Consider the following 26,885-nt stretch of genomic DNA (forward strand, 5'->3'; position numbering starts at 1 on the left):
AGAACTGGTCACTGAATGGATTCATCATTTGTAGCGGGAATTTTTTCAATAATGTAACGTAATGAAAAATAGCTAAAGGTTAAGGTTCACTTATAAATAATTGTCAAATTTTTCTCTGAATTTAAAGGAAGCAATTTTGAAAGTGTTAATTGTATTACAGTTTACTTCTCAAAAAAAGTATTAACTGAATTTGGACTTTTCGATATTGCTCTTTATAATTTCATAAGTCTCTCTTAGGAAGTCTAAGTTAGTCACTTAATGTATGTAACTATGATTTTTCTGTTATTTGAACTAGAGTTCAGTTCAGAACTATGGTTTTACAGAACTATCGTTGTATAAACTTATAAAAAAACCCTATCGAGTAGTAATGCCATAAAACGGTTTCAGCACATCACTATCATGGTGAGAGACAAAGGGAATGGGTATAAACATCAATGATCCGACTCATTGAACATGTAAACTTGACTATAAATTTCCGATCCAAGGTTTAGGCCAGCACGGGTGTCCCCGATTTATATGCGAACGAAATGGACTTAATAATAAATCGATGTTTTGCAGAAACAACTAAATATTGAAATCTGTTTCTAAATGGGGTTCATCCCAAACAAGATGACATAATACGAGTATAAGAGTCGTACGAACGAGCTCGTACAATAAATAAAACCCTTCGCATCCTACGTGCAAAAAACGCGTATGAGCTCAGCCAAAAAGTTTGACATCATATATCAAAATAAAGTACCATTAACTTAGCGATAGTCGAGCACTAAATTTCACACTTGCTATTCCTTAAGAACACTCTCCCCTATATCATCCTGGGGGATCTGGAGAATTGAAATAATGTGTATAAGCGACAAACCGTCGACGTGTAAGGCTCAGAGAATATTAATTGAATTTTAGATGAAAGCCAACGCGCAGAGGTTCTTACATGATTATGAGGGTAATTCTGACGAGATTTCAGGTGTTAGTAGCGAAATAATTGCACACATTTGGTAAAATTGTGGCCCACAATTTGGCGATTCGCTCATAAAAACGTTGCGGGCCCTTTAACATAATGCGGGAACTCGTAGTAATGTTACTATAAATTTGCGGAATATTCCAGATAACTCCGTTGGAAGTGTGGGTAATGCTGCGCCAGCTAGGTTTTTTGTTTTGACAATAAACAGTGGGGAGGAGTTGTTTGTCGCGAACGGCGGCGGCAGACACGAAAGTGAGATAATCTTGTAAGCTGCTCTTAATTGACTTGAACAAGTATTTTATTTGACGAAGAACTTTGCCGATTATAAATTTCTATGTTAATTTAAGTTAATAAAACATCAAAAGTCTATTTGAAACGTGAAACGAACGAAACGAAAATTCAGGTATAGTAAATACAAAACCAACAAAATTAAATATTGCAATAGGTATGTGAGATTGAGGAATCTATTATATTCAGAAAATAATAGCATAGAAATATCGCCCCCAATTTAGTTCAGATATAAAATACATGAGCTCTCCCAAACCTACATGTAATCATTTTGCGGGAAGAAAACTAGCTTAGCATAAGTTTATTGGTTCTGGTAAAATAGGCTTCTTGTGACAATATTGAAGTATATTTATGTATTAACAGTGAAGCAATACACATAATTTTGCTATGCCCTTACAGGGTGCATGTGATGTACTACCCTACCATTTACCAACTGTGAAACCACACATGTAATGCAATAAATGATTTGATTTGATTTAATATGTATAGCTAAAACATTGAGGCGATCGGAAGAAGATAATAAGCAAGCTATTTAAACTAATATAATTTTACCACTTCGTCATCCCACGTTGCTTAATGACCACATTTTGTCCTAAGATCAGGAGATCTCAGTAAGAAATGGATAACGTTTCTTTTGATTGCAAAAATCAGTCAATGCAAACTCCCTTGCCTTCATCGGAAACTCCGAGCTCATTATCGTTTAAGGAATAAATCAGGGAAATCCCCGGAATGACCGGTATAATATCTCCCAAAGGCAAGAGGGTGTCAAAATTTATTAGCGCTTTTTATGACTTTCATACTTTTTATACCTGCACAACTAAGATTAATGTTCCCCAGTTTAATCTCACATTCGAATGGTTTAATTGGCTAACCCAATACGCGAACAAAAACAAATTATCTCCGTTAGATTGCTCCGGAGGGAATAGTAGGGCTAACCAAGTCAATTGTAGAGATTTATTAATGTGTTTGTGTGACAAAGGGAGGATGAGAGCATGTTGTTGTATAAAAACATAAATAACTGACGAAAAACAATGTTTTGTAAGGGTACAACGTAAAGCCGCGCCGCTTTGCGGTAAACCTCTCGGGATTTCATGCACAAAGGATTATTTATTTCACCACCGTGACTATTTTATGAAGAATTCGGTCGGATAGGTTTTGAACGAAATGTTTTTTATACGATTGATAGACACTATAAATATGATCAATGTAAGAAAGTATATCGTAATGCACGAGTAGAACAGAGTAAAAAATAATCTTCATCATGAGTATTTATTATAATCACTTTTATATGCAATTGTTTTCTCCTTAAGATAACTTAGCATCGGTTTTATAAATAATGTCTGTATTATATTCTGAAATAGTTGAAGAAGCAATCAAACTGAGCCTGAGTGAAGGATTGTCCAAATTAGGAATCATCAAAGTTAAGAGATTAATTACTTTGTAGAAACTTTTACCATTTCCATCGTAGGTAGCGCTGTAACAGCTCTTTATTCGTAAAGTATTGGAATTTAATCCCTAAGTTATCTTATTTTCAAATATTTAATTAAAATTAAGATCAACATGGTGAAAACGTCTATATCTAATCACAATGTTGCCCAAAGTCCTTTACATCTAATATGTATATTTATTATTATGCTCAGATAAAGCATAACAGGTATGTTTGTATCATTTCAGAACCCTGCTAACAATTACTTTGGTATGCGAATGCCTTCATTTTGTTATCTTTTCGACAAAAAGTTGAAGACTCATCCTTACAGCCGCAACTGAAGCGTCTCTTGTAGACTTTCAGAAGTAATTTCCGTCTAAGCAAGTAATAACAATTTTCTTATGTCCCTGTCATGAAACGCCAACAAAGTTCAAGGTGTTCAACAAAAGCAATAAACCTCTTTTAATTATTAAACTTTCATATAAATTCCAGAAAATATAGGCTTCCTTGAGAATATTTGAAAGTGCAGTAACTTTAATGGCGGGCTAGAGCCAAGTGATATCGTAAAACATTTGATATGCCCGACGCTAGGAAAGACAGTTTCGAAGACTTTGCTAAGCCAAATTCTAACACATTAAAAAACGATAAATGTGTAGAGAAAATCAAAATTCCTTCAACTGTGCCAAAAACTTTTCGAAAAGAAATAAAATCTTGATTTGGAGGAAATATAATAAAGATCAAACATTTTATCGTCGATCATAAACATCGTGTCCCAAATGTGCCCAAAATTGAGATCAAAAGATACAATTTTAGATCAAACAATATTTGGGGCGGCAAATCCTCAAATTGTATAACCCTTTTAACGTAACGGACACAGATCTATGTGTTTATCTCTAGTCGATAACGACTTAATCTAAAACTTGGGCAATAACAGACGTCAAAACTGAGAGCATAACTCATGCAAATTCTGAGCACAGTAGGCGAAACCATCAGAACTTTCTAGATAGTTCCATTACTTTTCCCAACCTCGTTTTCTTTTCGCAGTCCTCTAACGTTGTACTAAATGTGAAAATTTTGGAAGCATCTGTTACATTTTTTACAAAAAAGCTGTCACAGGGAAATTTAATTACGTTTGGTAGAGGCATCATTAATAATAAGCCCGTGACATCTGACGCGTTTTAATATTTGTCGTCACTCGGAAATAACCTACATCTAAATTCAAGAAAATATAGCAAAATTAACTAGAGTTCAAACTAAAGAAAACCGAATTTTCCACAGCGTCGCAGATTCTTTTACGACACAACCAAAAAGAGGAAGGAAAAAAAACAAACCATAAACGCATTTAGGAGCATAAACGGATTTACATGCTGAAATGATGGATCAGCTGATTATGCTGAAGCGAGAGAAAAGTGGGCTCCTACACGTTTTACGCCTTCATAATATCCCGCAGCATATGCGTCGCTTTGGAGATAATCCCTGTAATAATTTCCAGGCTCTATCAACATACGTTGTTTATTTCTGGCATATACTGTGTGTACACACCGCTAAAATAACTAAGTAACGTTAAGTAGTTGAGCTACTCAACTAAAGTAACCAAAACATGTTTCCTTGAGCCGGTAGTGGTGGGCGCAGAGCATTTGTCTTGGCTGCCATGGTCGGAGGTCTAAACACAATGGCTGTACTTGAGAAGCTACTGTGCAGAAAGCGGGGCGACTTTTAGTGATGTAGTAGACCGGCTAGTTTATAAGCTGTTCTAAAACGTGTTTCAGAATCTTTGTAGGTAAAACATGGAACAAAGCTGGTAGCAGGAAGCGTAGGATGATTTCTTTATTAAATAAGGAGCTGTTTGATACATATTAGTCAACACAAGTGAGCGTGGTATGATTAACAAGATATTTAGTGTCTGTACCTACTGATCAAATTGAGATATTTTATACATTCCGAAATCAAAACCACTGTTTTCTTAACGATGTCTTTTAATGACTCTTGATTTTTTTTGGAATGTAAGAAAGAACGAGCAGTACCTCTCAGTAATTGGAAACAATTTACCCTATCTTCCATCGTAAAAACTGGTGTCAGTTTTATGATAACCGTAAAAGTCGATACAAACGTACTTCTCACATCACTAACAAGCAAGATTGCTGGCCCGCATATGGGGCACTTAAAATGTGAAACTGTTGAAGAGCCCACGTTGTAGGCACAACTTGGTGTCAAAATTCGGATGATTAACGTCGTGTGTTTTATTACTTTACTTTCGTCTTTATAAACTGTTTCTTGGTACGGGTCATTAGGAAAACATAACTTTAGCATTTGTCTAAATTAAGGGTCTGATTTGACACGGGTAAACCAAAATCATTCTTGATTGACATTAACAAGGTATCGGTAATCGAATTTCTATATTATGTTCAAGTAGTGTATTATTGGGCATTCTGTCCCCCAGTCGTCCGCTTCGCTTCCGACCGTTCGCTGCGCTCACTCTGGTTTGACAGAATGCCCAATAATACACTACGAACGGAGTGTTGAAAGTAGTTTTATCTTCCAAAATTCCTATAAAAATTATAAACTCAACAAAGTTTTTATCATTCCATTAAAACCTATCAATCAGAACGGTTGAGTTTAAACCAAAAACTGTAATGAGATTTCTGAAACAAAAAGAATCTCTTAAATTACAATGTATTTGTCCAGTATCCTCGAAAGAGTTTAAACGTCATGGTAATTTATTACCAAATACTATTCGCAGCATTGTTTTTGGCCCATCAAATTGTGGAAAGACCAATTTTGTAATTAGTCTGTTGCTACACCGTGATGGACCACGTTTTCGCAACTTATATGTTTATTCAAAGTCCTTGTATCAACCTAAGTACCAGTTTTTGGAAAAAGTATTGGAAAAAGTTGCAGACATATCTTACTTCAAATATAGTGATAATAAAGACATTTTAAGTCCACATGACGCTTTGTCTGAATCCATTTTCGTATTTGATGATGTTGCATGTGAAAATCAAAACAATATACGTGATTATTTTGCTATGGGACGACATAAAAACATTGACTGTTTTTATATTAATCAAACCTACTCAAGAATACCTAAGCAATTAGTAAGAGATAATGCTAACCTTATCATATTATTTAAACAAGACAACATTAATCTAAGGCATATTTACGATGAGCATGTAGGGTCTGACATGACCTGGACTCAGTTCCGTGAAATGTGTTCAACTGTGTGGGGTAAGCCATACAGTTATGTGGTCATAAATAAGGATTGTGAACGAAACAATGGTTGTTATAGAATGAAGTTTGATACATTCATTAAAGTAGATTAAACTATTTATTTCTTATATAAGTAACTGTTACTTACGTTCCAACAAACTAGTTTGAATTGAGAAGTCAAACAGAGTGGAACTCGTAACAATGGAGCGGAACCTTAAGGAACAAATTTTAAAGTCAGCGTCAGCTGTGAAAAGAAAAGTAGAAATGTTAAAAGATTCAAAAATGAAAAATGATATGACACTGGAAACAATATTTAAACCTATTGTGAACCCTCTTAAACTATTAAGTAGTAGACCTGATGGCAAACGCTACAACGAAGAAGAAACAGAACCAATCCAGTCAGTTAAAAGAACTAAACATATCGAAAGCCAGTCATCCAATAATTCAGATGAAGACTTTGATTACTACAAAACGGATGTTGACAACGAGGAAAATTTAAATGATTATGAAGAAATTTTAGAAAATGATGATTGTAAAACACCTAACAAAACCCTCACCACATCACCCACTCATGAACACGATGTCCATGACAACTCATTTAAATCTATTCAGTCATCACCAAGTATTGCTAATGATTCTTTATCATGGTCTGTGTCATCTGAAGTAATGCAAAATATTCCTTTTGGTGTTAGAAATGTTAATGGAAAATTGATGCTCGGTAATACACGTGTTTATGACGATGGACGCATTTTGAAAATTGGAAGCCGTAGCCTAAAAAAAACTCCAGGCTTGAAAGAATTATTATACCAAAAGGCACCAAATTTAAAAATAATTACAAACGAGGATTTACAAAATTATAAATTAGTACTTATAGATACCAATGCACACAAACGTAACTTCGATCCATTTAAACCAATAAACAGTAATAAAGGATTTAAATATATGAACGTGATTAAACCTTTATTTAAGTTCTCTAGAAGTCACGCAAGTAGTGTAGAAAGTCTCCCGCGAGGTGAAGGCATCGATATATTGAAAGAAGTTAAGAAGGATACTGATTTAGTTTATTGGGATGTACCGAATGAATTAGTAGAAAGGCTAAAATTACTACTCGGGTCATGGGCAGCTGGTAACACTGGAGTTAATAATGAAATTTATGCAATAATAGAAGAACTGCATGAAGCTGGTATTATAAAAGACATAAAATATATAAAGCTACCATCTGGAGGATTCAACAGTACCATTAAACTACAGAAGCCGAGCAGACGGCAATGAATATAGATAAATTTGGTCATCACGTTCATAAGCGTTTACGACTATCTGAATTTTCTAATAACATTCCTACCAACACATTAGTAAAGTCAGATGCAGGCGACTTTGATTTAAAATCATCGAGATTAAAAGGACTACCAACTCCTGAAAAGGATGACGAGGCTGTAAATAAAGAGTATGTCGATAAATATGTTCAAGATCTAAAAAATGAAATGAAATCAATTCAAACCAACATTAAAAAATATTTAAATAATTTAGAAAAATTAACTAGTGTCAATTTCAGTAAATTGTATTACACAAAAAAAGAAATCGATCTTATGTTACCTTCAAAACTTGATAAGAATGAGTAAACAAGACATAGTTAACGAGCTCCACAAGCCAGCAAGAAGAAATTTCTGTCGCCGTCATACTAACATTAAAGGAATAGATGATTTATGGCAAGCGGATCTTATGGATTTTCAAAAATATTCATCGTATAATAAAGGATATAAATATGTACTAGTAGTAATTGATACTTTATCAAAATTTGTATGGGTAAGACCGTTGAAAGCAAAATCTAAACAATATGTTACAAATGCAATGCAAAGTATATTATCTGAATCAACACGGAAGCCAAACAATTTACAAACAGATCTGGGTACAGAGTTTTATAATAATTCTTTTGAAAAGTTAATGAAAAATTACAACATAAACCATTATTCCACATATTCTGTTAAAAAAGCCTCTATAGTAGAACGAGTTATAAGAACTATAAAATCACATCTTTACAAAACATTCAGTCTGTGCGGACGATATCAATGGTTTCAATGTAATTTAGATTCCGTGGTGCATCGCTATAACAACACTTTGCACCGCATTACAAAGTTCAAACCGATTGATGTTAATCATGCGAATCAGGCTTTAGTTAAATCTAATATCATTAAAACCCGAAAGCCAAAGACAGTACGTCAAGGATCCACTTTTAAAGTTAACGATTTTGTTCGTATAAGTAAATACAAAGGAGATTTCTATAAAGGTTATACCCCTAATTGGTCTACGGAAATATTTCAAATCGTAAAAATTAATGATACCTATCCTCAAACGTATCAAATAAAAGACAAATACAACCAAAATATTCTAGGCTCTTTTTATGGATACGAGTTACAAAAAACTAAATTTCCAGACATCTACCTTATTGAAAAAGTTATAAAGAAAAAAGAAAACAAACTTTTTGTAAAATGGTTAGGACTAAGTGATAAAGAGAACAGTTGGGTAGACAAACGTGAATTAGTGATTTAGATAAGTATATAAATAACACAGGATCTCTCTTTGGGACACTAGATGATTACCGATGAAGGAAGGCAGTGGTGTAATCAATAGCTTGGTAGATCATTTGCCGTTCGAGTTACATATACCTGGGTATCAATTTTGTGGTCCCGGTACGAAACTTCAAAAACGGATTCTAAAAGGCGATCGAGGGGTTAACAAATTAGATAACGCTTGCATGCACCACGATATTTCTTACAATAATAAAGATCCTGGAGCTCGACGCAAAGCCGACTTGGAACTTTTGAATATGGCTCAAAGGAGATTGAAATCGAAAGATGCTGGAAAAGGAGAAAAAATTGCATCATGGATAGTAAAAAATGCTATGAAGGCAAAAATCAGAACAGGCAGTGGCATGAAATCATTTAAGAAAGGTGTGAAAAAAATACAGTCCCTATTGAAAAAAATGAAATCCAAGGATCAAAACTCTGTTATAAAATATGCTTATGCAGTTGCAAAGAAACTGTTTAGTAAAAAGAAAGGAATACGTTTGCCACGTATCATTCCTCTTCCAAAGTGTGGAGGACTTTTACCACTTATTCCCATATTTGCGGGATTGTCAGCTTTAGGTTCACTAGCTGGAGGAGCAGCAGGTATAGCAAAAGCTGTGAATGATTCTAAAGCTGCACAGAAGAGTCTTCAAGAATCTGAAAGACATAACAGAATGATGGAAGCGGTGGCTCTTGGAAAAGGATTATATATTAAACCTCATAAAAAAGGAGCAGGGTTATATCTTAACCCATCAAAAAACTGATTAAGCGGCTACCTAGACGTGCGCTCACTAACCTCGATATTTTGGAACATGCTAATGACATTCCTTACTTTCGCGGTGTTTACATGAGAGATACGTTACCTTTGAAACCTAGAAAAATAGAATGTGGAATATTAAATTTGGATAGCAACATAAATCCAGGTACGCATTGGGTGGCCTTCGTAAAGCAAAACAATTACGTAGAATATTATGATAGTTTTGGTAATTTAAAACCACCGTTAGAATTAATGAAATATATGTATGCCTTGCCTATAAACTACAATTATGTAAGACATCAAGCTTATGGCACTACTAATTGTGGTCATTTGTGTCTAAAATTTTTAAGAAATTATTGGAAAAAGCATTTAAATAGCAAACGAAATAAATAAATGTGTTAGTATAAAAATGTCTTTCACTGTATCTTTAACTGGAAGTGGAGCCAACAAATTATTCACCAAGTTTGGAACTTCGAGGAGAATATGAATGCGGTCTTTTGTATTTCTCAACTTTTAACTCTATTCCTAATATCGATAAACGAAACAATAAGTTTCATTATGGTGAAAATGAAATCATCGAAATTCCTGAAGGATCTTATGAGCTTCAGGATATTTGTGATTATTTAAAAGACAATATGAAGAACACTGTATTAAAACTAACTTGCAATAACAATACATTGAAGACAAACCTTTTTTGCTCCAAAGATGTTCATTTTAATAAAAGTGAATCAATTGGTAAAATACTAGGTTTTGGAATGGAGACAATACATGCTAATATAAGTACTGATTCACAGTACCCTGTTAGCATTCTATCAACAACCATTGTGAGAATCGAATGCGACGTAGTTAGTGGTTCCTTTGTAAACGGGAAAGCCAGTCACATTATTTATGAATTTGTGCCTAATGTTCCACCTGGTTATCGAATAATTGAGATACCTAAGAACTTAATTTATTTTCCTGTTAATCAAAATTCTATAAGTGCTATCAATATACGGTTGTTGGACGCTGACAATAAAGAGATAAATTTACGAGGTGAAGAAGTCCAGCTGTATTTACATTTCAGAAAAAATGATAAATTTCAATAAAAACCCCCCTCAGTCGTATACCCAAGCCATTCCTCGAAGATCATCTCGCAAAAGCACACCGTTTCAACTAAAAAAGAAGCTTACCAAGACCAATAAAGAATTTCTAAGGCTAATCGGGTTGATAAAATGAATATTCTAAATATATCTCAACAAACATCATACGACAACAGCATTGAAAGTTTCGAATATCATTCATACAAACCGTACGTGACAAGTTTCAACAAGAATGATGAAATAAGAATTCCTATTAATCAACAAGATCTATACGTATTGCCTTCACTTAGTAGTTTGTATATCGAGGGGAAAGTGAATGTTTATAACACCACAACTAAAGCAAAAATATCTGAGGTACATTTCATTAATAATCCGGCATTGTTCCTATTTCAAGATATTCGGTATGAATTGAATGGAGTAGAAATAGATAAAATAAAAAATGCAGGTATAACTACAACAATAAAATCTTATCTATCGCTAAATGAAAATGAATCAAAATATGCACGAGTTTGGGGTTGGTCAACTATGGGAACCAATAATACTGGAGGTGGGGCGTTTTCCTTATCCATTCCGCTAAACAAGATATTAGGATTCGCAGAAGACTATGAAAAAATAATCATGAACTGTAAACACGAGTTAGTGTTACTTAGAAGCAATACGAATCTTAATTCTATCAAATTAAATACAGGAGAAGTTGTAGATGACATTATAATTAGTAAAATTATTTGGAGAGTGCCACATATCAAAGTGTCAGATCGAGAAAGAATAAATTTATTAAAGCATTTAGAGAAAGATCGTGCTATTCCTCTAGCATTTCGTAATTGGGATCTGTATGAATACCCATTACTTCCTCAAACACGTAAGCATACTTGGTCTATCAAAACTGCATCCCAAACAGAGAAACCGCGATTTGTTGTAATAGCCTTACAAACCAACCGCAAACACAACAGTCAATTGTCAATGGCAGAGTTTGATCATTGTCATGTACGTGATGTAAGAGTCTTTTTAAATTCGTCGTATTATCCCTATGAAGGGTTGAACATCAGTTTCTCAGATGACAAGTTCACTTTATTATACGAACAATATACAAGATTTCAGCAGTCGTATCACGGACGTCGTTCAGAGCCGTTGCTGAGTTTAAAAGAATTTAGAGACGTTGCCCCTTTATTCGTTATTGACTGTTCACGACAACACGAAACACTGAAAGGATCTATTGATGTGAGAGTCGAAATTGAGACAGACCAAGAAATTCCAGATAAAACAGCTGCATACTGCCTGATTTTAAACGATTGTTTATACGAATATAAGCCTTTGAGTAACATTGTAAAGAAACTATCATGAATAATTATAATACAGTAATCGTTGATTTGCAAGGGTTTAAGGACAGCAATAATAAATTCTTGGTTAAAGAAATGGCAGTAGCTAATGTAGAGTATACCTATGTGTTTTTAATAAAGCCCCCGTATCCGTTTTCTGCACTGAGTGATGAAGAAAAGAAATGTGTTCGTTGGATCGAAAGAAATAGAGGCTATTTATGGAGTGAGGGCTACATAGACTACAGAGAATTTCATAGAATGATGACTGGTTTTTTGAAAAATAAAAAAATTATAGTCAAAGGGGAAGAAAAAGTAAAATGGATGCAAGAGTTGTGTAATAATAATAATAGTGTTATTGATATAACTCGTAAGGGTACTCCTAATTTGAATAGTCTTAATGAACTATATTGTAAAGATAAAATTTTATTTAATTGTTTTTATCATGACAAGTATTGTGCGTTACGAAATGTTTTAAGTTTAAAGAAATGGTGTGTAGATAACAATGTGTTTAATTAATAAATATTCACTTTACTGTAATAAATAATTGAAATATGGAATTAAACTTTGTGTTTATTTTTATACCTAAAAATGTATTCCTAGGGAACTGAGTAAAAACATCGTTTTTGCATAATAATTTATTTCATTACATTTACAACTATATTAAAAAACATAATTAAAAGTTAGAACCAGTTAACTTTTTTGATATCTTCTTAATTACACATTCTGTCATATCCATTATTTCGTCCACTGCGTCATGGACTACGTATTGGGCACTAAGTAACACGCACTCGCTGTCAGCATCTGACGTAGATGATGATGAGTTCGAATTTGCTCGGTCACGCTCGCAGACCAGGTCCACCACCTTTATCTGGATCATTTTGAAGCCTTTCTGTTCGTTACACACCACAAAAGATTTTGGAGTTATCCGCTTATTATTTTTTGGAGAAACTCGTTTTTTACGTTTTTGATCAATTTGCGTCGATTCCACCCCAAATAAATCTTTGTATTGCTGAGTGAACTGTTGTAACGGGTCTTGAGCGTATTGAGGAAAATCATCATATACGTCAGTCATTTTCTGTAAAGAATAAAGAGAATAAATTGTAATAAAGTTGCTTTAACTAATAATTAGGTAAATAGTTAACCACACAATAAAACACTTAAAAATACTAAAATACTACATACCTGATTGATAATTAATTATTTCCCACTCACAAGGTAGGTCTTTCGTTGCGGTCTCGCAGTTTGGAACTGATGTGTGACATCAGTTGCAGCGCGCTAAAATATACATCATCACAATTTTCGTACACAATGTATTGAGTTTTTGCACGACTTTGAATGTCCACTTCATCGTTTGACACTTCCACTGCTTCCATAATTTCAATTTTAATTACGTGCTTGGGGACTCTACTATCGATTGAAAGAACGTAGCTGGCTTGTGGTGAGGTAAGATGACTGTGACTACGTTGAGCCATTTTAACTTTTAACCCAAACAAGTTTGAACGCATCAAAGTCGAATTGATAACTAAATAAAATCTATTGGTTGCTTATATCAAATAGGTAACATGAGACGCACCGGCTATGCCACGTGCTATTAATTAACTTCATGTCCAAACCTGTAAAAGTTTCCTCAGCGTTGCAAAATAAATGTAGTAAATTGATTCCTAACGTGTGATCGATGTCATATTACGATCTCACCGTTTCTATGCGATGATTAATATCACACTTTAAAACATGTCTAAACATGATCTTATTGAGTTAATGTGAACCAATGTCTTTACGTATAAGCAATAAAACCCAAGTAAATAATTTGTCATCATTTATTTATAGGTAGGTACCTTATTAATTAATTACATTTATTTGAAACTTAATATTATCTTAATTAGCTTAGGTTATCTATTATAATAAAGAAAATCGTACAACTAAGGAAAGTATTATTATTTAATTTTAATTACCTAATTCTTGGTTCAATGTTATGCTTAGCTAAATGTTTAGAATGGATGTATGCCCCCAAGCTCTTGTTGACACCTTGTCAGCCGAAACAAAACGTTTATCATCATTACTGGATAGCGCTACTTTGTTGAGACTGCGAGTAAAAATGTTGTGTTTGATTGACTTAAATAAAATATTTGTTTTCCGCACTATATTGCCGTGATACAAAGTTTTTTTATAGTCTGATATTTGTATATCGCGAACAACACTCTTCTTTACTCCCTTTGCTTTTTTAATTGTAGTATTAATGGTCTTTACACAATACAACTTTGAACGTAATCCAACAAACTCTGTTATAATGTTTCCTCCCATTTCGTCTTTGAAAAGTCCAGGAATCTTTTTATTTAGAAGCGGTAAGCCATATACATTTTCTTTGAAAAAATTGCTTGTGTCGAAATAATGTAAGAAGGTTTCTTTTAAATCTTTGTAAAAGTTTTCGGTTTCAATTTGGTAAACGAAACTATCCGTATCCGTGTAACACATTTGTAATTTGTTTTTATACGATGGTTCAAAAACTGAATAATGAAAGTCATACATGTGGCTTTTAGATAACTCTAACACCGTAAACCCTATGTATATTGGCTTATCCAAAATCACCCGTTCAGGTTTTGTTTGTATTGCGACTAAATTTTCAGTGAAAATTGAAGCACTGTGAAAACTAGAGCTTGCAATTAATTTATTGGCAGTTATTTTCTTTTTTGTTACATTATTGTGGTCACTCCATTCGTTAACTAAATGTACATTAACTCTTTTTTCGCTGTTTTCTAAGGTTTTACCAAAAATGCTGTTATTGAGCAACTTAAAAAAGTCTTGTTCAAATGTAGATTGAGCCTGTTGTCTTAAACTCGTATTTAGATCGATATATTGTTTTAAGTAAGGACTTTGTTGAAACGTTATGACTCGATGTATTTTTTTTAATATCAGCCCATGTTTCAAACATGTTTTCAAGTGAACATAGTGGATGACGTAGAAGTACTTGTCGTAAAGATTAGGCACGAGCTTAAAAGTCTTACCCCCCGGTGGAATGCATTTCTCAGGGCAAAATGGTAAATCATTGTGCCTGTCATGTAACTCTTTCGGATAGCTTAAGTCAACCTCAAGAATGAAACCATACTCTGCATCAGCAGGAACATTAACAATATCAAGACATTCAATTTCTGTCTGGTTTAAAAATCTAAAATTCGACAGCGGTAGAGATTGACACATACTGAATCCGTATAAGTTATTGCAATCTATGTAAACTACAAAGGTATCTGGTTTTAAGGGATCGTATTCGTTCATGTATTTGTTATTGGCGTTGGCATGCCTGTGCGAACACATGCATACTCCTCCTCTGATGCCTGATTGAATCATACGCACTATGGCAAGGTCATCTATGAGCTCCAACTCGACTCCAGTTTTGTAAAGCATTGCATCGAATGATAAACTAGGAGCGGTTACATAGAAAGCAGGATCTAATTGATAATGAAATTTGCAAGTTTTTCTAAACTTTTCAAAAATATCAGTTAACAAGAGAACGTCTGTTTTCAAATACAATTTAGTGTATTGACCCAGATTTTTGATGTTAAATTGTGACCAAACTGATTGAGCATGTTCATAATCTTCATCAGTAATATGCTCATTTGTAAGGGAGCTGTAAAACTCTTTTTTTTCTGGTAAACATCGCTCTTTAAACCGATCCCAGTTATCCATGTATTCGTAGGGATATATACCTTTGCGAGTAAGTAAATTAAATTGGGTAGGTATTGGAAAATGCGTGCGTAAATGATCAAACTCTTCTTTTTTAATAGTTTTTGCTAATTTATCTAAGCTAGTGCCAAGAAATTTAAATGAATCTACGAAGCGCAATTGTATAAATTCTTGATCAGAAATCGGAACAAATTTCGTAAATGACACATAATTTTCTTTAGTTTTAGGTATAATCTTAATATTTCCAGGCATTTCACCTAATTGTTTTATGAACAAATGACAGTCATAACCTGCCAAGTTGTGGAAAAATACAGGAATAAACTTAGGTATTTTGTATTGTAAATTACAATATCTGTGGGCTGCACCACGATATAATCCTGTTATGTGGCAGTGATCGCGCACTTTGTCTGAAAATAAAAAGTTATCACATATATGACAGCGAGTGGCTTGCAAAAATTCGGATGCATCTTTTTCGGTAAAAATCATAGGCAAATTTTTAGATAAGATTGCATGAATTTCACGAACATCACGGTAAAGAGATTCTATAAATTTTGAAACACAGTCAGAACCGAGATATGATACATACCGATTATAGCTAGTGTTTACAGTACAGACTATATTGTACGCAAACGCTGAGGGTATATGGTGCTGCAGCGTTTTTGTATTTTGCGTATCAGATTTGTCTTTGTGCACTTCTAAAATTGTCTCAAAATCTGCATAAATGACGAATGGAACATTTTGTTTACGGTCATAATTATTAAATTTTATGACGGTCCCCTTTTCAGGTAATACAGTGACGATCCCGCTACATAAATGATTTTCTAGTTCATCAAAAGTAGTAAAAAACACTAAGCATGTATCACAGAAATAAATTTTACCATGATGAGCTGTTATTTGATTTCTGACAAGCCGCGACAAGTCCTTGATAAGACAATAATGTGACGTCGCGTCATTTTCTAACATTAGCAAATGAATAGTTTTTTTGTTTTTGGTATTTTCAGATTTATATACGGGGCCAATAATGGTTTTAGAATTTTTTAGACCATAAATGATAAAACTTAACTTAGGATTGTTTTTCTCAAAAATCCTAATATCTGAGAATGTGACGGGATAAGATATCCCATTGATATTTAGAACATCTTTAAAATTGGGATAAGACGAGACTCGTTCAGGATGATTTCGAGCAGGGTAAAGAGCTGCTGTTACGCTCCATAAAAAGCAACACTGGTCTTTATTTTGAATATTTATACATGCTTTCTTATTTTGAATAAATTTAGGTAATTTTAAATAAGATGACCCACCTAATGGTTGGTACTTATTGACATTTATTTCTAAATGTGAATTACTTAAAAAAGCCCAACCACTATCGCTTTCCTCAAACTCTTCCATTTTCTTTTTCAATATACTCACTAGTTTAGAAAATAAACTATCAAAATCATAGTTGTGGTAAAGTATAAAATTCTTTGTAACAAAAGATTTCATTTCCTGCATATTATTTTTGAATAACAGGAAAATGCTAAATAATTCAAAATTCACTTTGATGCAAGTATGTACTCTTAAAGCATCATCTAAAAGTGATTTTATTTTGTTATGAATAGAATTAAAGAAAATATCTATAGAAGTTTGGTCAAGTTCACTTGCAACTAATCGGTAAGAAATGATTCGAGAGCGAAATGCAGAACCTACGATTTCCACACCATCACTGTGTGGTTGGGTGGAGTTCTTTTGCTTGTGCAAGCGACTCCGCAAGTGTCCTACCCAAGAGGTTGAACCTATGGACACGTTACAAATAGTACAGAAAGGCATTTTAGAACCAAGAATTAGTTAATAAACAATAAAGTCTCTATACCTACCTACTAGAAATAATGTTGAATAATTCGAATGTAAAAAATAATATTAAAACTGTGTAATAAGTATGTTTATTTACAAGTAAAAATTATTTAATGTTTATTTTATTACTGTAATAAGTCGGTTCGCACTCTTCAAAAATTACGTAAGCGCTACTTATAAACCTTTGTAGAGCCTCCCACTCCTGGGATTGTTCACCGCATTGGAGTTTTACCGCTGCAAGCGCTTTCTTGTAACGCTCCTCGGGTGGAACGTTCTTAACATCGTCGGTGTTGTAGACTTTCAAATCTATGTAGAACTCGCCGCTGGTGACTGCAGTCCGACGACACTGGCCCGAAGACACCCGCGATGTAAAGCTCGATGCGATGCTACGAGTTGTCTCCTTCGCACTTGCCCGCTCGTCCTTATTAATGATTGAAAACAAACTCTTCGTTTTCTTTGGTCTGTGAACAATAGACATTTATTTAAGTAATGATTATTTTTATCAATAGAATATATTTTTTGTTAGTTTTATTTATTTAAAGGTTTTATTGCACACACACAAACACACATAAGAATGCTCTGTACAAAAAAGTTGTCAAAAGATCAGCTGTTGTACTTTAAACAATTAGGTACTATTTTACTTTAATTCGCTTAGATTTTTATGTAAGTACTCGTAAACTCATTGTAAATTAAAAATTTACCTTTTAGGGAATATTAAAATTAAGTGCTTGTAGAATAATTATGAGGGAGTTTGGTAATATTATTACTAAAATCTTACTATTACTAATATTATTAATGCAAAGTTTGTGTGGATGTCTGGCTGTGAGGATGTTTGTTACTCTTTCACGCAAAAACCACTGAACAGATTTTGATGAAACTTTACAGTATTATTGTTTATAACCCAGAATAACATATAGGCTATAATTTATGACGATCTGTGATATACTAAATTTTACGCGGGTGAAGCCGCAGCCAAAAGCTAGTTAGATTATAAAGGTGGAAATTTACCTAGTTAGGGCTTCAACGTTCGCAACGGAATGGGCGGCAGGCTTTCGCTTCCTCGGCTTAGGCGCAGGCGTAGAAGCGGTTGAGGTCGACGCGCTGGTTTTGGACTTGCTCTTGCTCGAGCGCGGTGGTGGCACCACCTCTAATGGGGCCACGTCTTCAATGCTGGATGCGTACTCAGAATCCGACCTATAAAATATTAATCATCATTAGTCTATCTTCCTAATAATCATGACCACTGTCTAATTACGGTAATGACACATTTAAGTACACTACCAAATACAAAGATACATACTATGCTAGCTAGATATATTGATGGTTGCGGGATTCGAACCCGCGACCAATTAGCTTAACAAAACACATCGCGGTTCTCTACACAAATACTAAAGTAAAGAAAACATGTAAAGAAATACTCAGTAAAGAAAACATTACTTGAAAATTATTTGTCAGAACAAACTAAGTATAAAATAAATGTATAACAGTACTTACTCACATTTTGCACAATCGGGAGCTTGTTTCTTGCTATTCACAAAGAATCTCACAAAGTAATTAATTTTTTGCGGTGAAATTCTGTATTTATGTGATCAATAATAAATTGTCAGCAAAAATTAAGCTAATTAATTAAAACTAAAGTAACAATAAAATGATATACAAATTTGGACCGTATTTTTATGTTCGATAAGCACAGAAAAAAAATCACTAGCAAGTAGGTATTACCTTTTGAATTAAAATATTACCCATACTTTGATGTTACGTTTAAAGGAAATATGATTGTGTTACACTATGTTGCAGTAAAAGTGAAATCAGAATCTAAAGTATGTAGGTTAATTTCTTAAATGGCTAGTCAAATACTAATTATGTAGTATTCCAAGTACCGAATTTCCATCATTCTATTTGTAAAGAGTTAAATTGTGATAAGCTACATTGATTTGAGTCTGCTTCCAACAGAAAACTAATAAACCAACTAATTTTACTCACGATTTTATTCGATTTTATTTTTCCTCACAATGTTAACATCTTTTTTACAATGCATTGGCATTTAGAAAAAAAAATTGACTTACTTTATAAAGGTAGATTTAACGGTAGAAGCATTATGTATCAGTCACCATTGAGTCACATAGAAAGATAAAAAGAATTATTAGTTTCAACTTGCAATGCAACACGAAGTAAACAATAAAAATCTAAAGTTACATGTCGTGCACACACATTCAAAGCATTTAATGCTGAATCCGCAAGTAAGCTGTGTGAGACCAGGAGCTGAGATGTTTAAATCGATGTTTTATTGAACATTTTAATAAAATGTATTTTATTTTCAGATTGGTTAAATATTGATATACATTTTCATTAAATATGAAATAAATGATTAAGATTATTTTATTTTTGCAATATTAGAAAGAGGTAAGTACTTATAGTAGTATAGTAGTTAGTCATAAATGTACCTACAATAATGCAAAATGTCAAAAATTCGAAACAAAACTTTAAAACCATTTTAAAATGAACAGGTTTACAGATAAATATATAAAACTCTTACTCTTGGACTATAAATTGCAGCTCGTACATTCCCACGATCCACGCGATGCAACGTACAGTGTGACATTAGATTTCATCGAGTGCAAGTTCGTCATGTACGTAATAATTAAAAAGTATAAGTGCACATTTTAAAAACTCTGTGAAACCAGTGCAGTATTTCCTAAAATGTAAGTGAAATTATATATTTCATATACTTTTAAGTTTATAGGATAACTTTCGGATCATGATTTTCGTTTAACTTGTGAGAGAGATTACCATTTTTTTGATACCTCTTTAAGATCATCACTCGCTTGCTGTTCCCAAGCTATCTGGGGTCAGTGCAGAATTTTTTCTTTTCTATACGTGGTTAAATTATGAATAATAAACCATTTTTTCATTGATTTATAAAGAAAACTTTCTTCGCTTTGATTATAGTGTTACTCAAAATATTTAATTTATATCACAAATAAAAATCTTTAAATACTAAAATCAATAGATAATTGTTTGCTAATATTTATTACAGATTTTATTGACGATTAAAAAAAGTTCTCTTTATTTCAGGAGTACCTACTGCTCAGCAAGACAATTAAATATCTACAATAATAAGCAGAAAACGTCGTTATAGATCTTGGTTAAAACAGGTAACCTTTTTATTTATTAATAACTTTGCAATATTGTTAGAAGTTTCGGTTCTGTATTTAAACTGTTCACAATTTATTTAAAGCTTTATTTATTTTTTCAGATCCCCAGTGACATGATTTAATTAATAAACTAATTAAATCGTGGATAAGAAACTTCGACGAGAAGAAGAATTGATTTATATCATCAATAATCGTAGTAAAAAAGGTCTTAATTTATTTCAATTTATAATAAATTATGGTTGTGGTTGTTTTATTTGAATAAAAAATCTCAAGGTATGGTGTTACATAAAGGTGATGGTATGGTTGTGCTAAAAACGGTAAAGGTAAAAGGGTAAGTAATGGTAAACGGTAATAAAAGGTAATAGTAATCAGGTACCTAAGAAAGAACATTCAGAGATAGAATCTTGACATAGCTCTTCAGCTGTGTATGTTAGGTAGGAGGACATTCAGTGAGAGAATCTTACCATGGGTCTTGAGCTGAATGTGTTAGGCAGAACAAACGGTAAGAGAATCTTACCATGGGTCTCTGAAGATACTTACCTCGGGTCTTCAACCGTTTGTGTTAGGAAGGACATTCAGTAAGATAATCTTACCATGGGTATTAAGCTGAATGTGTTAGGCGATACATTCAACAAAGGAATCTTACCATGGGTCCTGAGTTGTCTGTGTCATATTAGGCAGGACGTTCGGTGAGAGAATCTTACCACGGGTCTCTCTGAAGATACTTACCTCGGGTCTTCAGCCGTTTGTGTTAGGAAGGACATTCAGTAAGATAATCTTACCATGGGTATTAAGCTGAATGTGTTAGGCGATACATTCAACAAAGGAATCTTACCATGGGTCCTGAGTTGTCTGTGTCATATTAGGCAGAACGTTCGGTGAGAGAATCTTACCACGGGTCTCTCTGAAGATACTTACCTCGGGTCTTCAGCCGTTTGTGTTAGGAAGGACATTCAGTAAGATAATCTTACCATGGGTATTAAGCTGAATGTGTTAGGCGATTACATTCAACAAAGGAATCTTACCATGGGTCCTGAGTTGTCTGTGTCATATTAGGCAGAACGTTCGGTGAGAGAATCTTACCACGGGTCTCTCTGAAGATACTTACCTCGGGTCTTCAGCCGTTTGTGTTAGGAAGGACATTCAGTAAGATAATCTTACCATGGGTATTAAGCTGAATGTGTTAGGCGATACATTCAACAAAGGAATCTTACCATGGGTCCTGAGTTGTCTGTGTCATATTAGGCAGGACGTTCGGTGAGAGAATCTTACCACGGGTCTCTCTGAAGATACTTACCTCGGGTCTTCAGCCGTTTGTGTTAGGAAGGACATTCAGTAAGATAATCTTACCATGGGTATTAAGCTGAATGTGTTAGGCGATACATTCAACAAAGGAATCTTACCATGGGTCCTGAGTTGTCTGTGTCATATTAGGCAGAACGTTCGGTGAGAGAATCTTACCACGGGTCTCTCTGAAGATACTTACCTCGGGTCTTCAGCCGTTTGTGTTAGGAAGGACATTCAGTAAGATAATCTTACCATGGGTATTAAGCTGAATGTGTTAGGCGATAAATTCAACAAAGGAACCTTACCATGGGTCCTGAGTTGTCTGTATCATATTAGGCAGAACGTTCGGTGAGAGAATCTTACCACGGGTCTCTCTGAAGTTACTTACCACGGGGCTTCAACCGAATGTTTTCAACACTCCGTTCGTAGTGTATTATTGGGCATTCTGTCAAACCAGAGTGAGCGCAGCGAACGGTCGGAAGCGAAGCGGACGACTGGGGGACAGAATGCCCAATAATACACTACTTGTTCAAGCAAGCTCTAAGATCTAATTAGTCCAATTCGAATACCACGATACCATGAAACATCAGTAATGTATTTACTCGTGTTTATAAAAAGTCCAAGCTCCAGACCAAAATTTAATAATGTCTAAAAAGCCCAAATTACCCTCATTAGCTTATACAAAAGACAAATGATTAATAAAAATTACAACGTTAATAAGACGGTAATATTAAAACAGACAACAATAATGTTATTATGAGGGCGGTTCTGACGGTAGACAAGGGCACAGGTAGAGGTCACCTCGGAAGGAAGTTAATGTAAATTACGAAGTACGAGTAAGTCGAAAAAATTACTGGATCGGATATCTTAGTGTTCGCGCCTTGCAGACGCGATGGAATTTTATAAATAAAACTCGGAAACTGCTTATTTCGTTGTATTCTTGAGACGTTACAATTTTGATGTTGTTCGATCGGAATCCAAAAGAGAAGTGATTTTATACAATGGTTCTCAATATAAAGTATTGACTGACAAAAGTTATGTGACATTTACATTAGAAGTAGATTTTGCTATTAGAATATGACGAGGCGCGAGTAGGGCCGCAACACTTAGTTAGGTTTTATTACGTAAATCTAGATAATTATCTATCTAATATTGATGAGAGTGATAAAAATATCATCAATGTTTAGATTTCTTTTTAATACTTTGGCATGATTTTAAATTACCTTAGATTATCATTGAATGAAAATACCGTTGGTACGTTTAGTTACATAAGGTTAAACGTACGAAAGGATTACGATCACATAGATATGATTAAATGCTATGAATACATTTCCAAAAGACAATTGTGTTACATTTGTAATTTCAGTTGTATTGTCAATTTGTCATTAATCTTTCCCTGCAATAACTGCTAAGGCATGGCTTCGAGGAATTGTCAAATTACATTGTGTTAACACCTCGATGGGATGAAGAGATTTAATGGAAGATTAGATTTGTGGTCCTTGGTTTAAAGCTAGGAATAGGTTGACCTTTGTATCGTGGGCCAATAACATTGTACCATTAATAAAAGGCATTCGTGAATTGGGGTGAACTGATCAGACATCGCTGCAAAGTTAGGTTTCATCGATGTTTATGTATTGTTAGCAATAAATACGTCGGCGACTTCATAATATTTTTGAACAGCTTTCACCGAATACAATCCTTTTAATTTTTTTGCATGAGGCCCAAAAATGTTGGGTCGAGATTATATTTTGATATTAATTTGTGTAGGTACACATTACGTGTGCGAGTTTCCCTTAACGCAGAGAATTTGGACCCTTGTCAAAACAATATTTGTGTATTCATTGGAAAAGCTTGCTTGATTTCCGCTTTTAAACTAGGTTTATAGGGTTTGTTAATGGCTTATTGTTCAGCGATTTTATGTAGGCACATTATATGTTGGAAACATTTCAAAAGTAACATCTTGTCCATAATATACTACAGTGCCTTGTCTAGTTATATCTTACCTTATTTTTCTTCATCCTACCCTCGGAATAAGGGCAATGGCTCAGCTCACATGGCGCTTTGTTGGTGCACGTATTGCGTTGGCGTGCTTCCAAACGAAATGTCCCGGCAGAGCGAGCTATGTTTATGCTTGACACGCATTTGGGAAACATTTTCACGCAGTTCTATTGACAGATATCAATATTTAAAACGATTTAATGATCTGGTCTAATTTGACCAGACACGTTTTGTATATTAAATGGTTGTAAAAAAGCTATGGCCATTGCGTTTTTCTTTAATAAATTGCTCTTGAAATCAATTAACATAGGCATAATGAAGTTCGATACAAGCACCAGTGAGAATCTTTGTGAAGCGTTTGATGAAGTCTTGTTTACAGATGACAATGTTCTATCCAATTAGGTACAGTGTTTACTTTTATAAAGTACCTGTAAGTATTATTTTAATTACCCAGATTTTAATTACATCCAATTATTTCATTTATTTTAAAGTATTGCTACAAGGGTATACCCCAGGGTTTAGTGTTGGGACCTGAATTGTTACCTATGTGTAATTTAATTTTGCCTTCATCATGCCTCTTATAAGGCCGTCGAATAAGGCCAGTGGCTCAACACAGGACTCTTTGTTGGCGCACGTATTGCATTGGCGTGTTTCCAAACAGAATGTCCCGGCTGAGCCAGCACGCCGTGTTTACGCCAGACACGCGTGTGGGACATTCTCACACTAGCAGTTTTTTCGAAACCTACACCCTAAATGGGAGCTGTGCACAATTTATCATGCTGTCTAGTATTATTGCGCTGTCGTGACCTAGGCACTTGCGACTGTTGTAATGTCTCCCGTTATTTCGTTACACGGAACGGGCTGAATATGCAATGTGACCCGGTTTGAAAACACAATATTAAGCAACTGCCACTTAAGACTTGTTTCCAGTGTAGCTATTTTTCCGAAATGCGTTGTAAGTCTTAGAAAACTTAATGAATTTAATTTTTATAAAAAGCCGTTAATATTTTGAGTACAAAATTAAATTCACACTTTAAGCTTTACGACCCTAAAAATCTGCTGTAACTTTAAAAAGCAAATAAAAAACACGTAAAACCCCTGTAATGTTGCGCTTCGACAACTTTATAGTGTTTTCAGTGTTCCCGGTGGCTTTCACTATAACTTAGTACTCAAAAAGTAATTGGAGCATCCGTAATAAAAGGCTCACGTTAATTCATTATACTTTTATGATTATGTGCGAATTCTTAGTTGTACTCGTACCTAAGCGCAACAATATTTGCAAAAAATATAGACATTCATTAGGTTTAACAAATACCTATTAATGAGTTGAAAAATATCACATCTTGCTTAAATAAGACAAAACTAAAATAAGACACAATTCTATGATAAAGAATATTCTAAAAAAAATGCTAGCAATGTTTGATTTAAATGCAAATCATTTTATTGATTCAGAAATAAAATAATTTATTCTATACCAATGCGAAAAATTCCAAAAACAAGTAAAAGACCCAATTCACAATTTAAAGGTGCGAGACATAATTTGATTTAGACGAAAAGGGTTAAATGTATAAAATATTCAGTTTGTTGTTTTCTGGGACAGGGCTGCTTAGTTATTCTTGAGGCGTCACAAAAGGTGTTCCGTACGAAGGGGAGTTGGTGTAAATTGCACAATTTTAAACGAAAAGACAAGAAAAAGTCTACGAGAACTGGATAAACGTTTGAAGATCAAAGTACAAGTTATTCACCGGAGGACACGTACACGCAAAGCGGTGTCAAAGACCCTGATCTGTACCTACCTCCATTTAAAGTTAGAAGGAAATTGGGTAGGTACTAATATCTATTAACAGTCAACAAGATTGATTACACGCGGCTTTTGAGAAGCCGAATTTTCAACTAACCCTTTCACCATTAAAAAAACTTACAGAAAAGAGACCTCAAGCAACGTCTCCTTTACTTGAACTTATTTACGATGTATATTTTTGCTTGACAGGATGATGCATTGATATAAAGTAAGATTGATTGGTAATTTAGTAACATTGTACTCCATACAAGTAAAAGGCCAGAAAGTAGTACAACTAAATCTATGCAAACAACGAAAAACACTACAGTATGGTGCTAGAGATATATTTTAGCTCGAGGGCCGTTGAAAAGGGGTGTATGTAGATAAATCGTGCTTGTCACGGCTAATCTGGACCGACATTAGCATAAATGGAAATTCCAACTTAGTTAATTCAGTTGTTATCTTCACAGTATTAAAGTTTCTTTTATGTAATTCGGGTTGCAAAGAAAAGCCATTGCTGCGCCCGTTTTTGCATTTTAAAACGGAGTTCGCTGTCTGAAATAAATCATGCGATTTAATTCTGTCTTGGATTCTAGTTCCGCATCTAGGGAAATGTCGAGCTGATTGAATTGAGTTTGTTCGTTAAGACTTTATGTTATGTTAGTTTTATTTTGAAGTTGCAATTGTACTCGAATATTTTACGTTTCTTCAGTACCTACATTTTTGTTTAGCCTCGACCGCTTAAGGCACCCTGTCTCATGACATCTCTCTGTTATGATCATTATCTTGAGGTTCCAAATCCAATGAATTCTTAACTTATGCCGATACTTCAGCATAAACCACGTTGCGATACAAATTTAATGTACAGCCAACGAAACATTGAATGTCAATTGACAGTCAAACACTGTGGCATCTTATGTGGTTGTAATAGGAGCTATTTTGTAATAAAATGAGTAGTTTGTACACGTACAGTCAACTTCCAGACTGAACCCTTTACTTTTAGGTACAATGTACCTACGTACAACAATGGCAGCTGACTGTAAGTAACCAACATTTGGGCCAAAGCAGTAAAATCGAATAAAAAGTTAGTTTCTATCGAGAATTTGTAGGGATGGGTTGTTTTGTGCAAATTTTATCGCCGTTCGGTACAAACCCATGTTTAGTTTGCAACTGGAATTGAATTTTCCTGTATCGAAGTTCTGTTTTGCTATGGACCTTTGTAGTAAAGAGGGTTTATTAAATAGCGACGAAGATAAAATAAAACATCAAAGCAAAACCATAAGATTCTGAATTTTTAAATAGAGTTGCTGAAAAAGCTGATGAATGAGAGTGTTATTAGACAAGGCACAACAAGATAAGAGAAAAATTAATGTGGAGTGAATAACTTCACTGTCATACCAAATTAAGATTCAAAAGATAAAAAAACACAATTACTAAGAAAAAGACTAAGACATTATATTCTCATTTTAAAAAACAACCTACGTTAAGTTTTATACGGCTACAATTTGAGTTCCTATTCAGAGTGAACAAGTTTTCCCATTCGAACAGGTTCACTCCACAGCCAG

At 34.1% G+C, this 26,885-nt stretch overlaps 2 protein-coding genes across 2 annotated transcripts in view; both read right to left on the minus strand.

The window, feature by feature from the left end:
- LOC135076829 (peripheral plasma membrane protein CASK) overlaps positions 1-26,885 on the minus strand; it is a 374,414-nt gene that overhangs the window by 42,021 nt on the left and 305,508 nt on the right. The gene's annotated exons all lie outside the window — the stretch shown is intronic.
- On the minus strand, positions 13,585-18,711 carry LOC135076826 (uncharacterized). The gene is made up of 3 exons (XM_063971294.1): positions 18,599-18,711; positions 18,109-18,294; positions 13,585-17,561 (listed from the first exon to the last, which is right to left on the minus strand). Coding segments are annotated over exons 1-3 (543 nt in total). The 5' UTR covers positions 18,601-18,711; the 3' UTR covers positions 13,585-17,206.

Source organism: Ostrinia nubilalis, chromosome 12 (assembly GCF_963855985.1).
Source record: "Ostrinia nubilalis chromosome 12, ilOstNubi1.1, whole genome shotgun sequence".
Taxonomy (NCBI): Eukaryota; Metazoa; Arthropoda; class Insecta; order Lepidoptera; family Crambidae; genus Ostrinia; species Ostrinia nubilalis.

Excerpts from the sequence above, each read along its gene's own strand:
- LOC135076826 (XM_063971294.1), bottom strand. Across the intron at positions 17,562-18,108 it reads AACGTTGAAGCCCTAACTAG|ACCAAAGAAAACGAAGAGTT; the intron begins GTAAATTTCCAC and ends TATTGTTCACAG.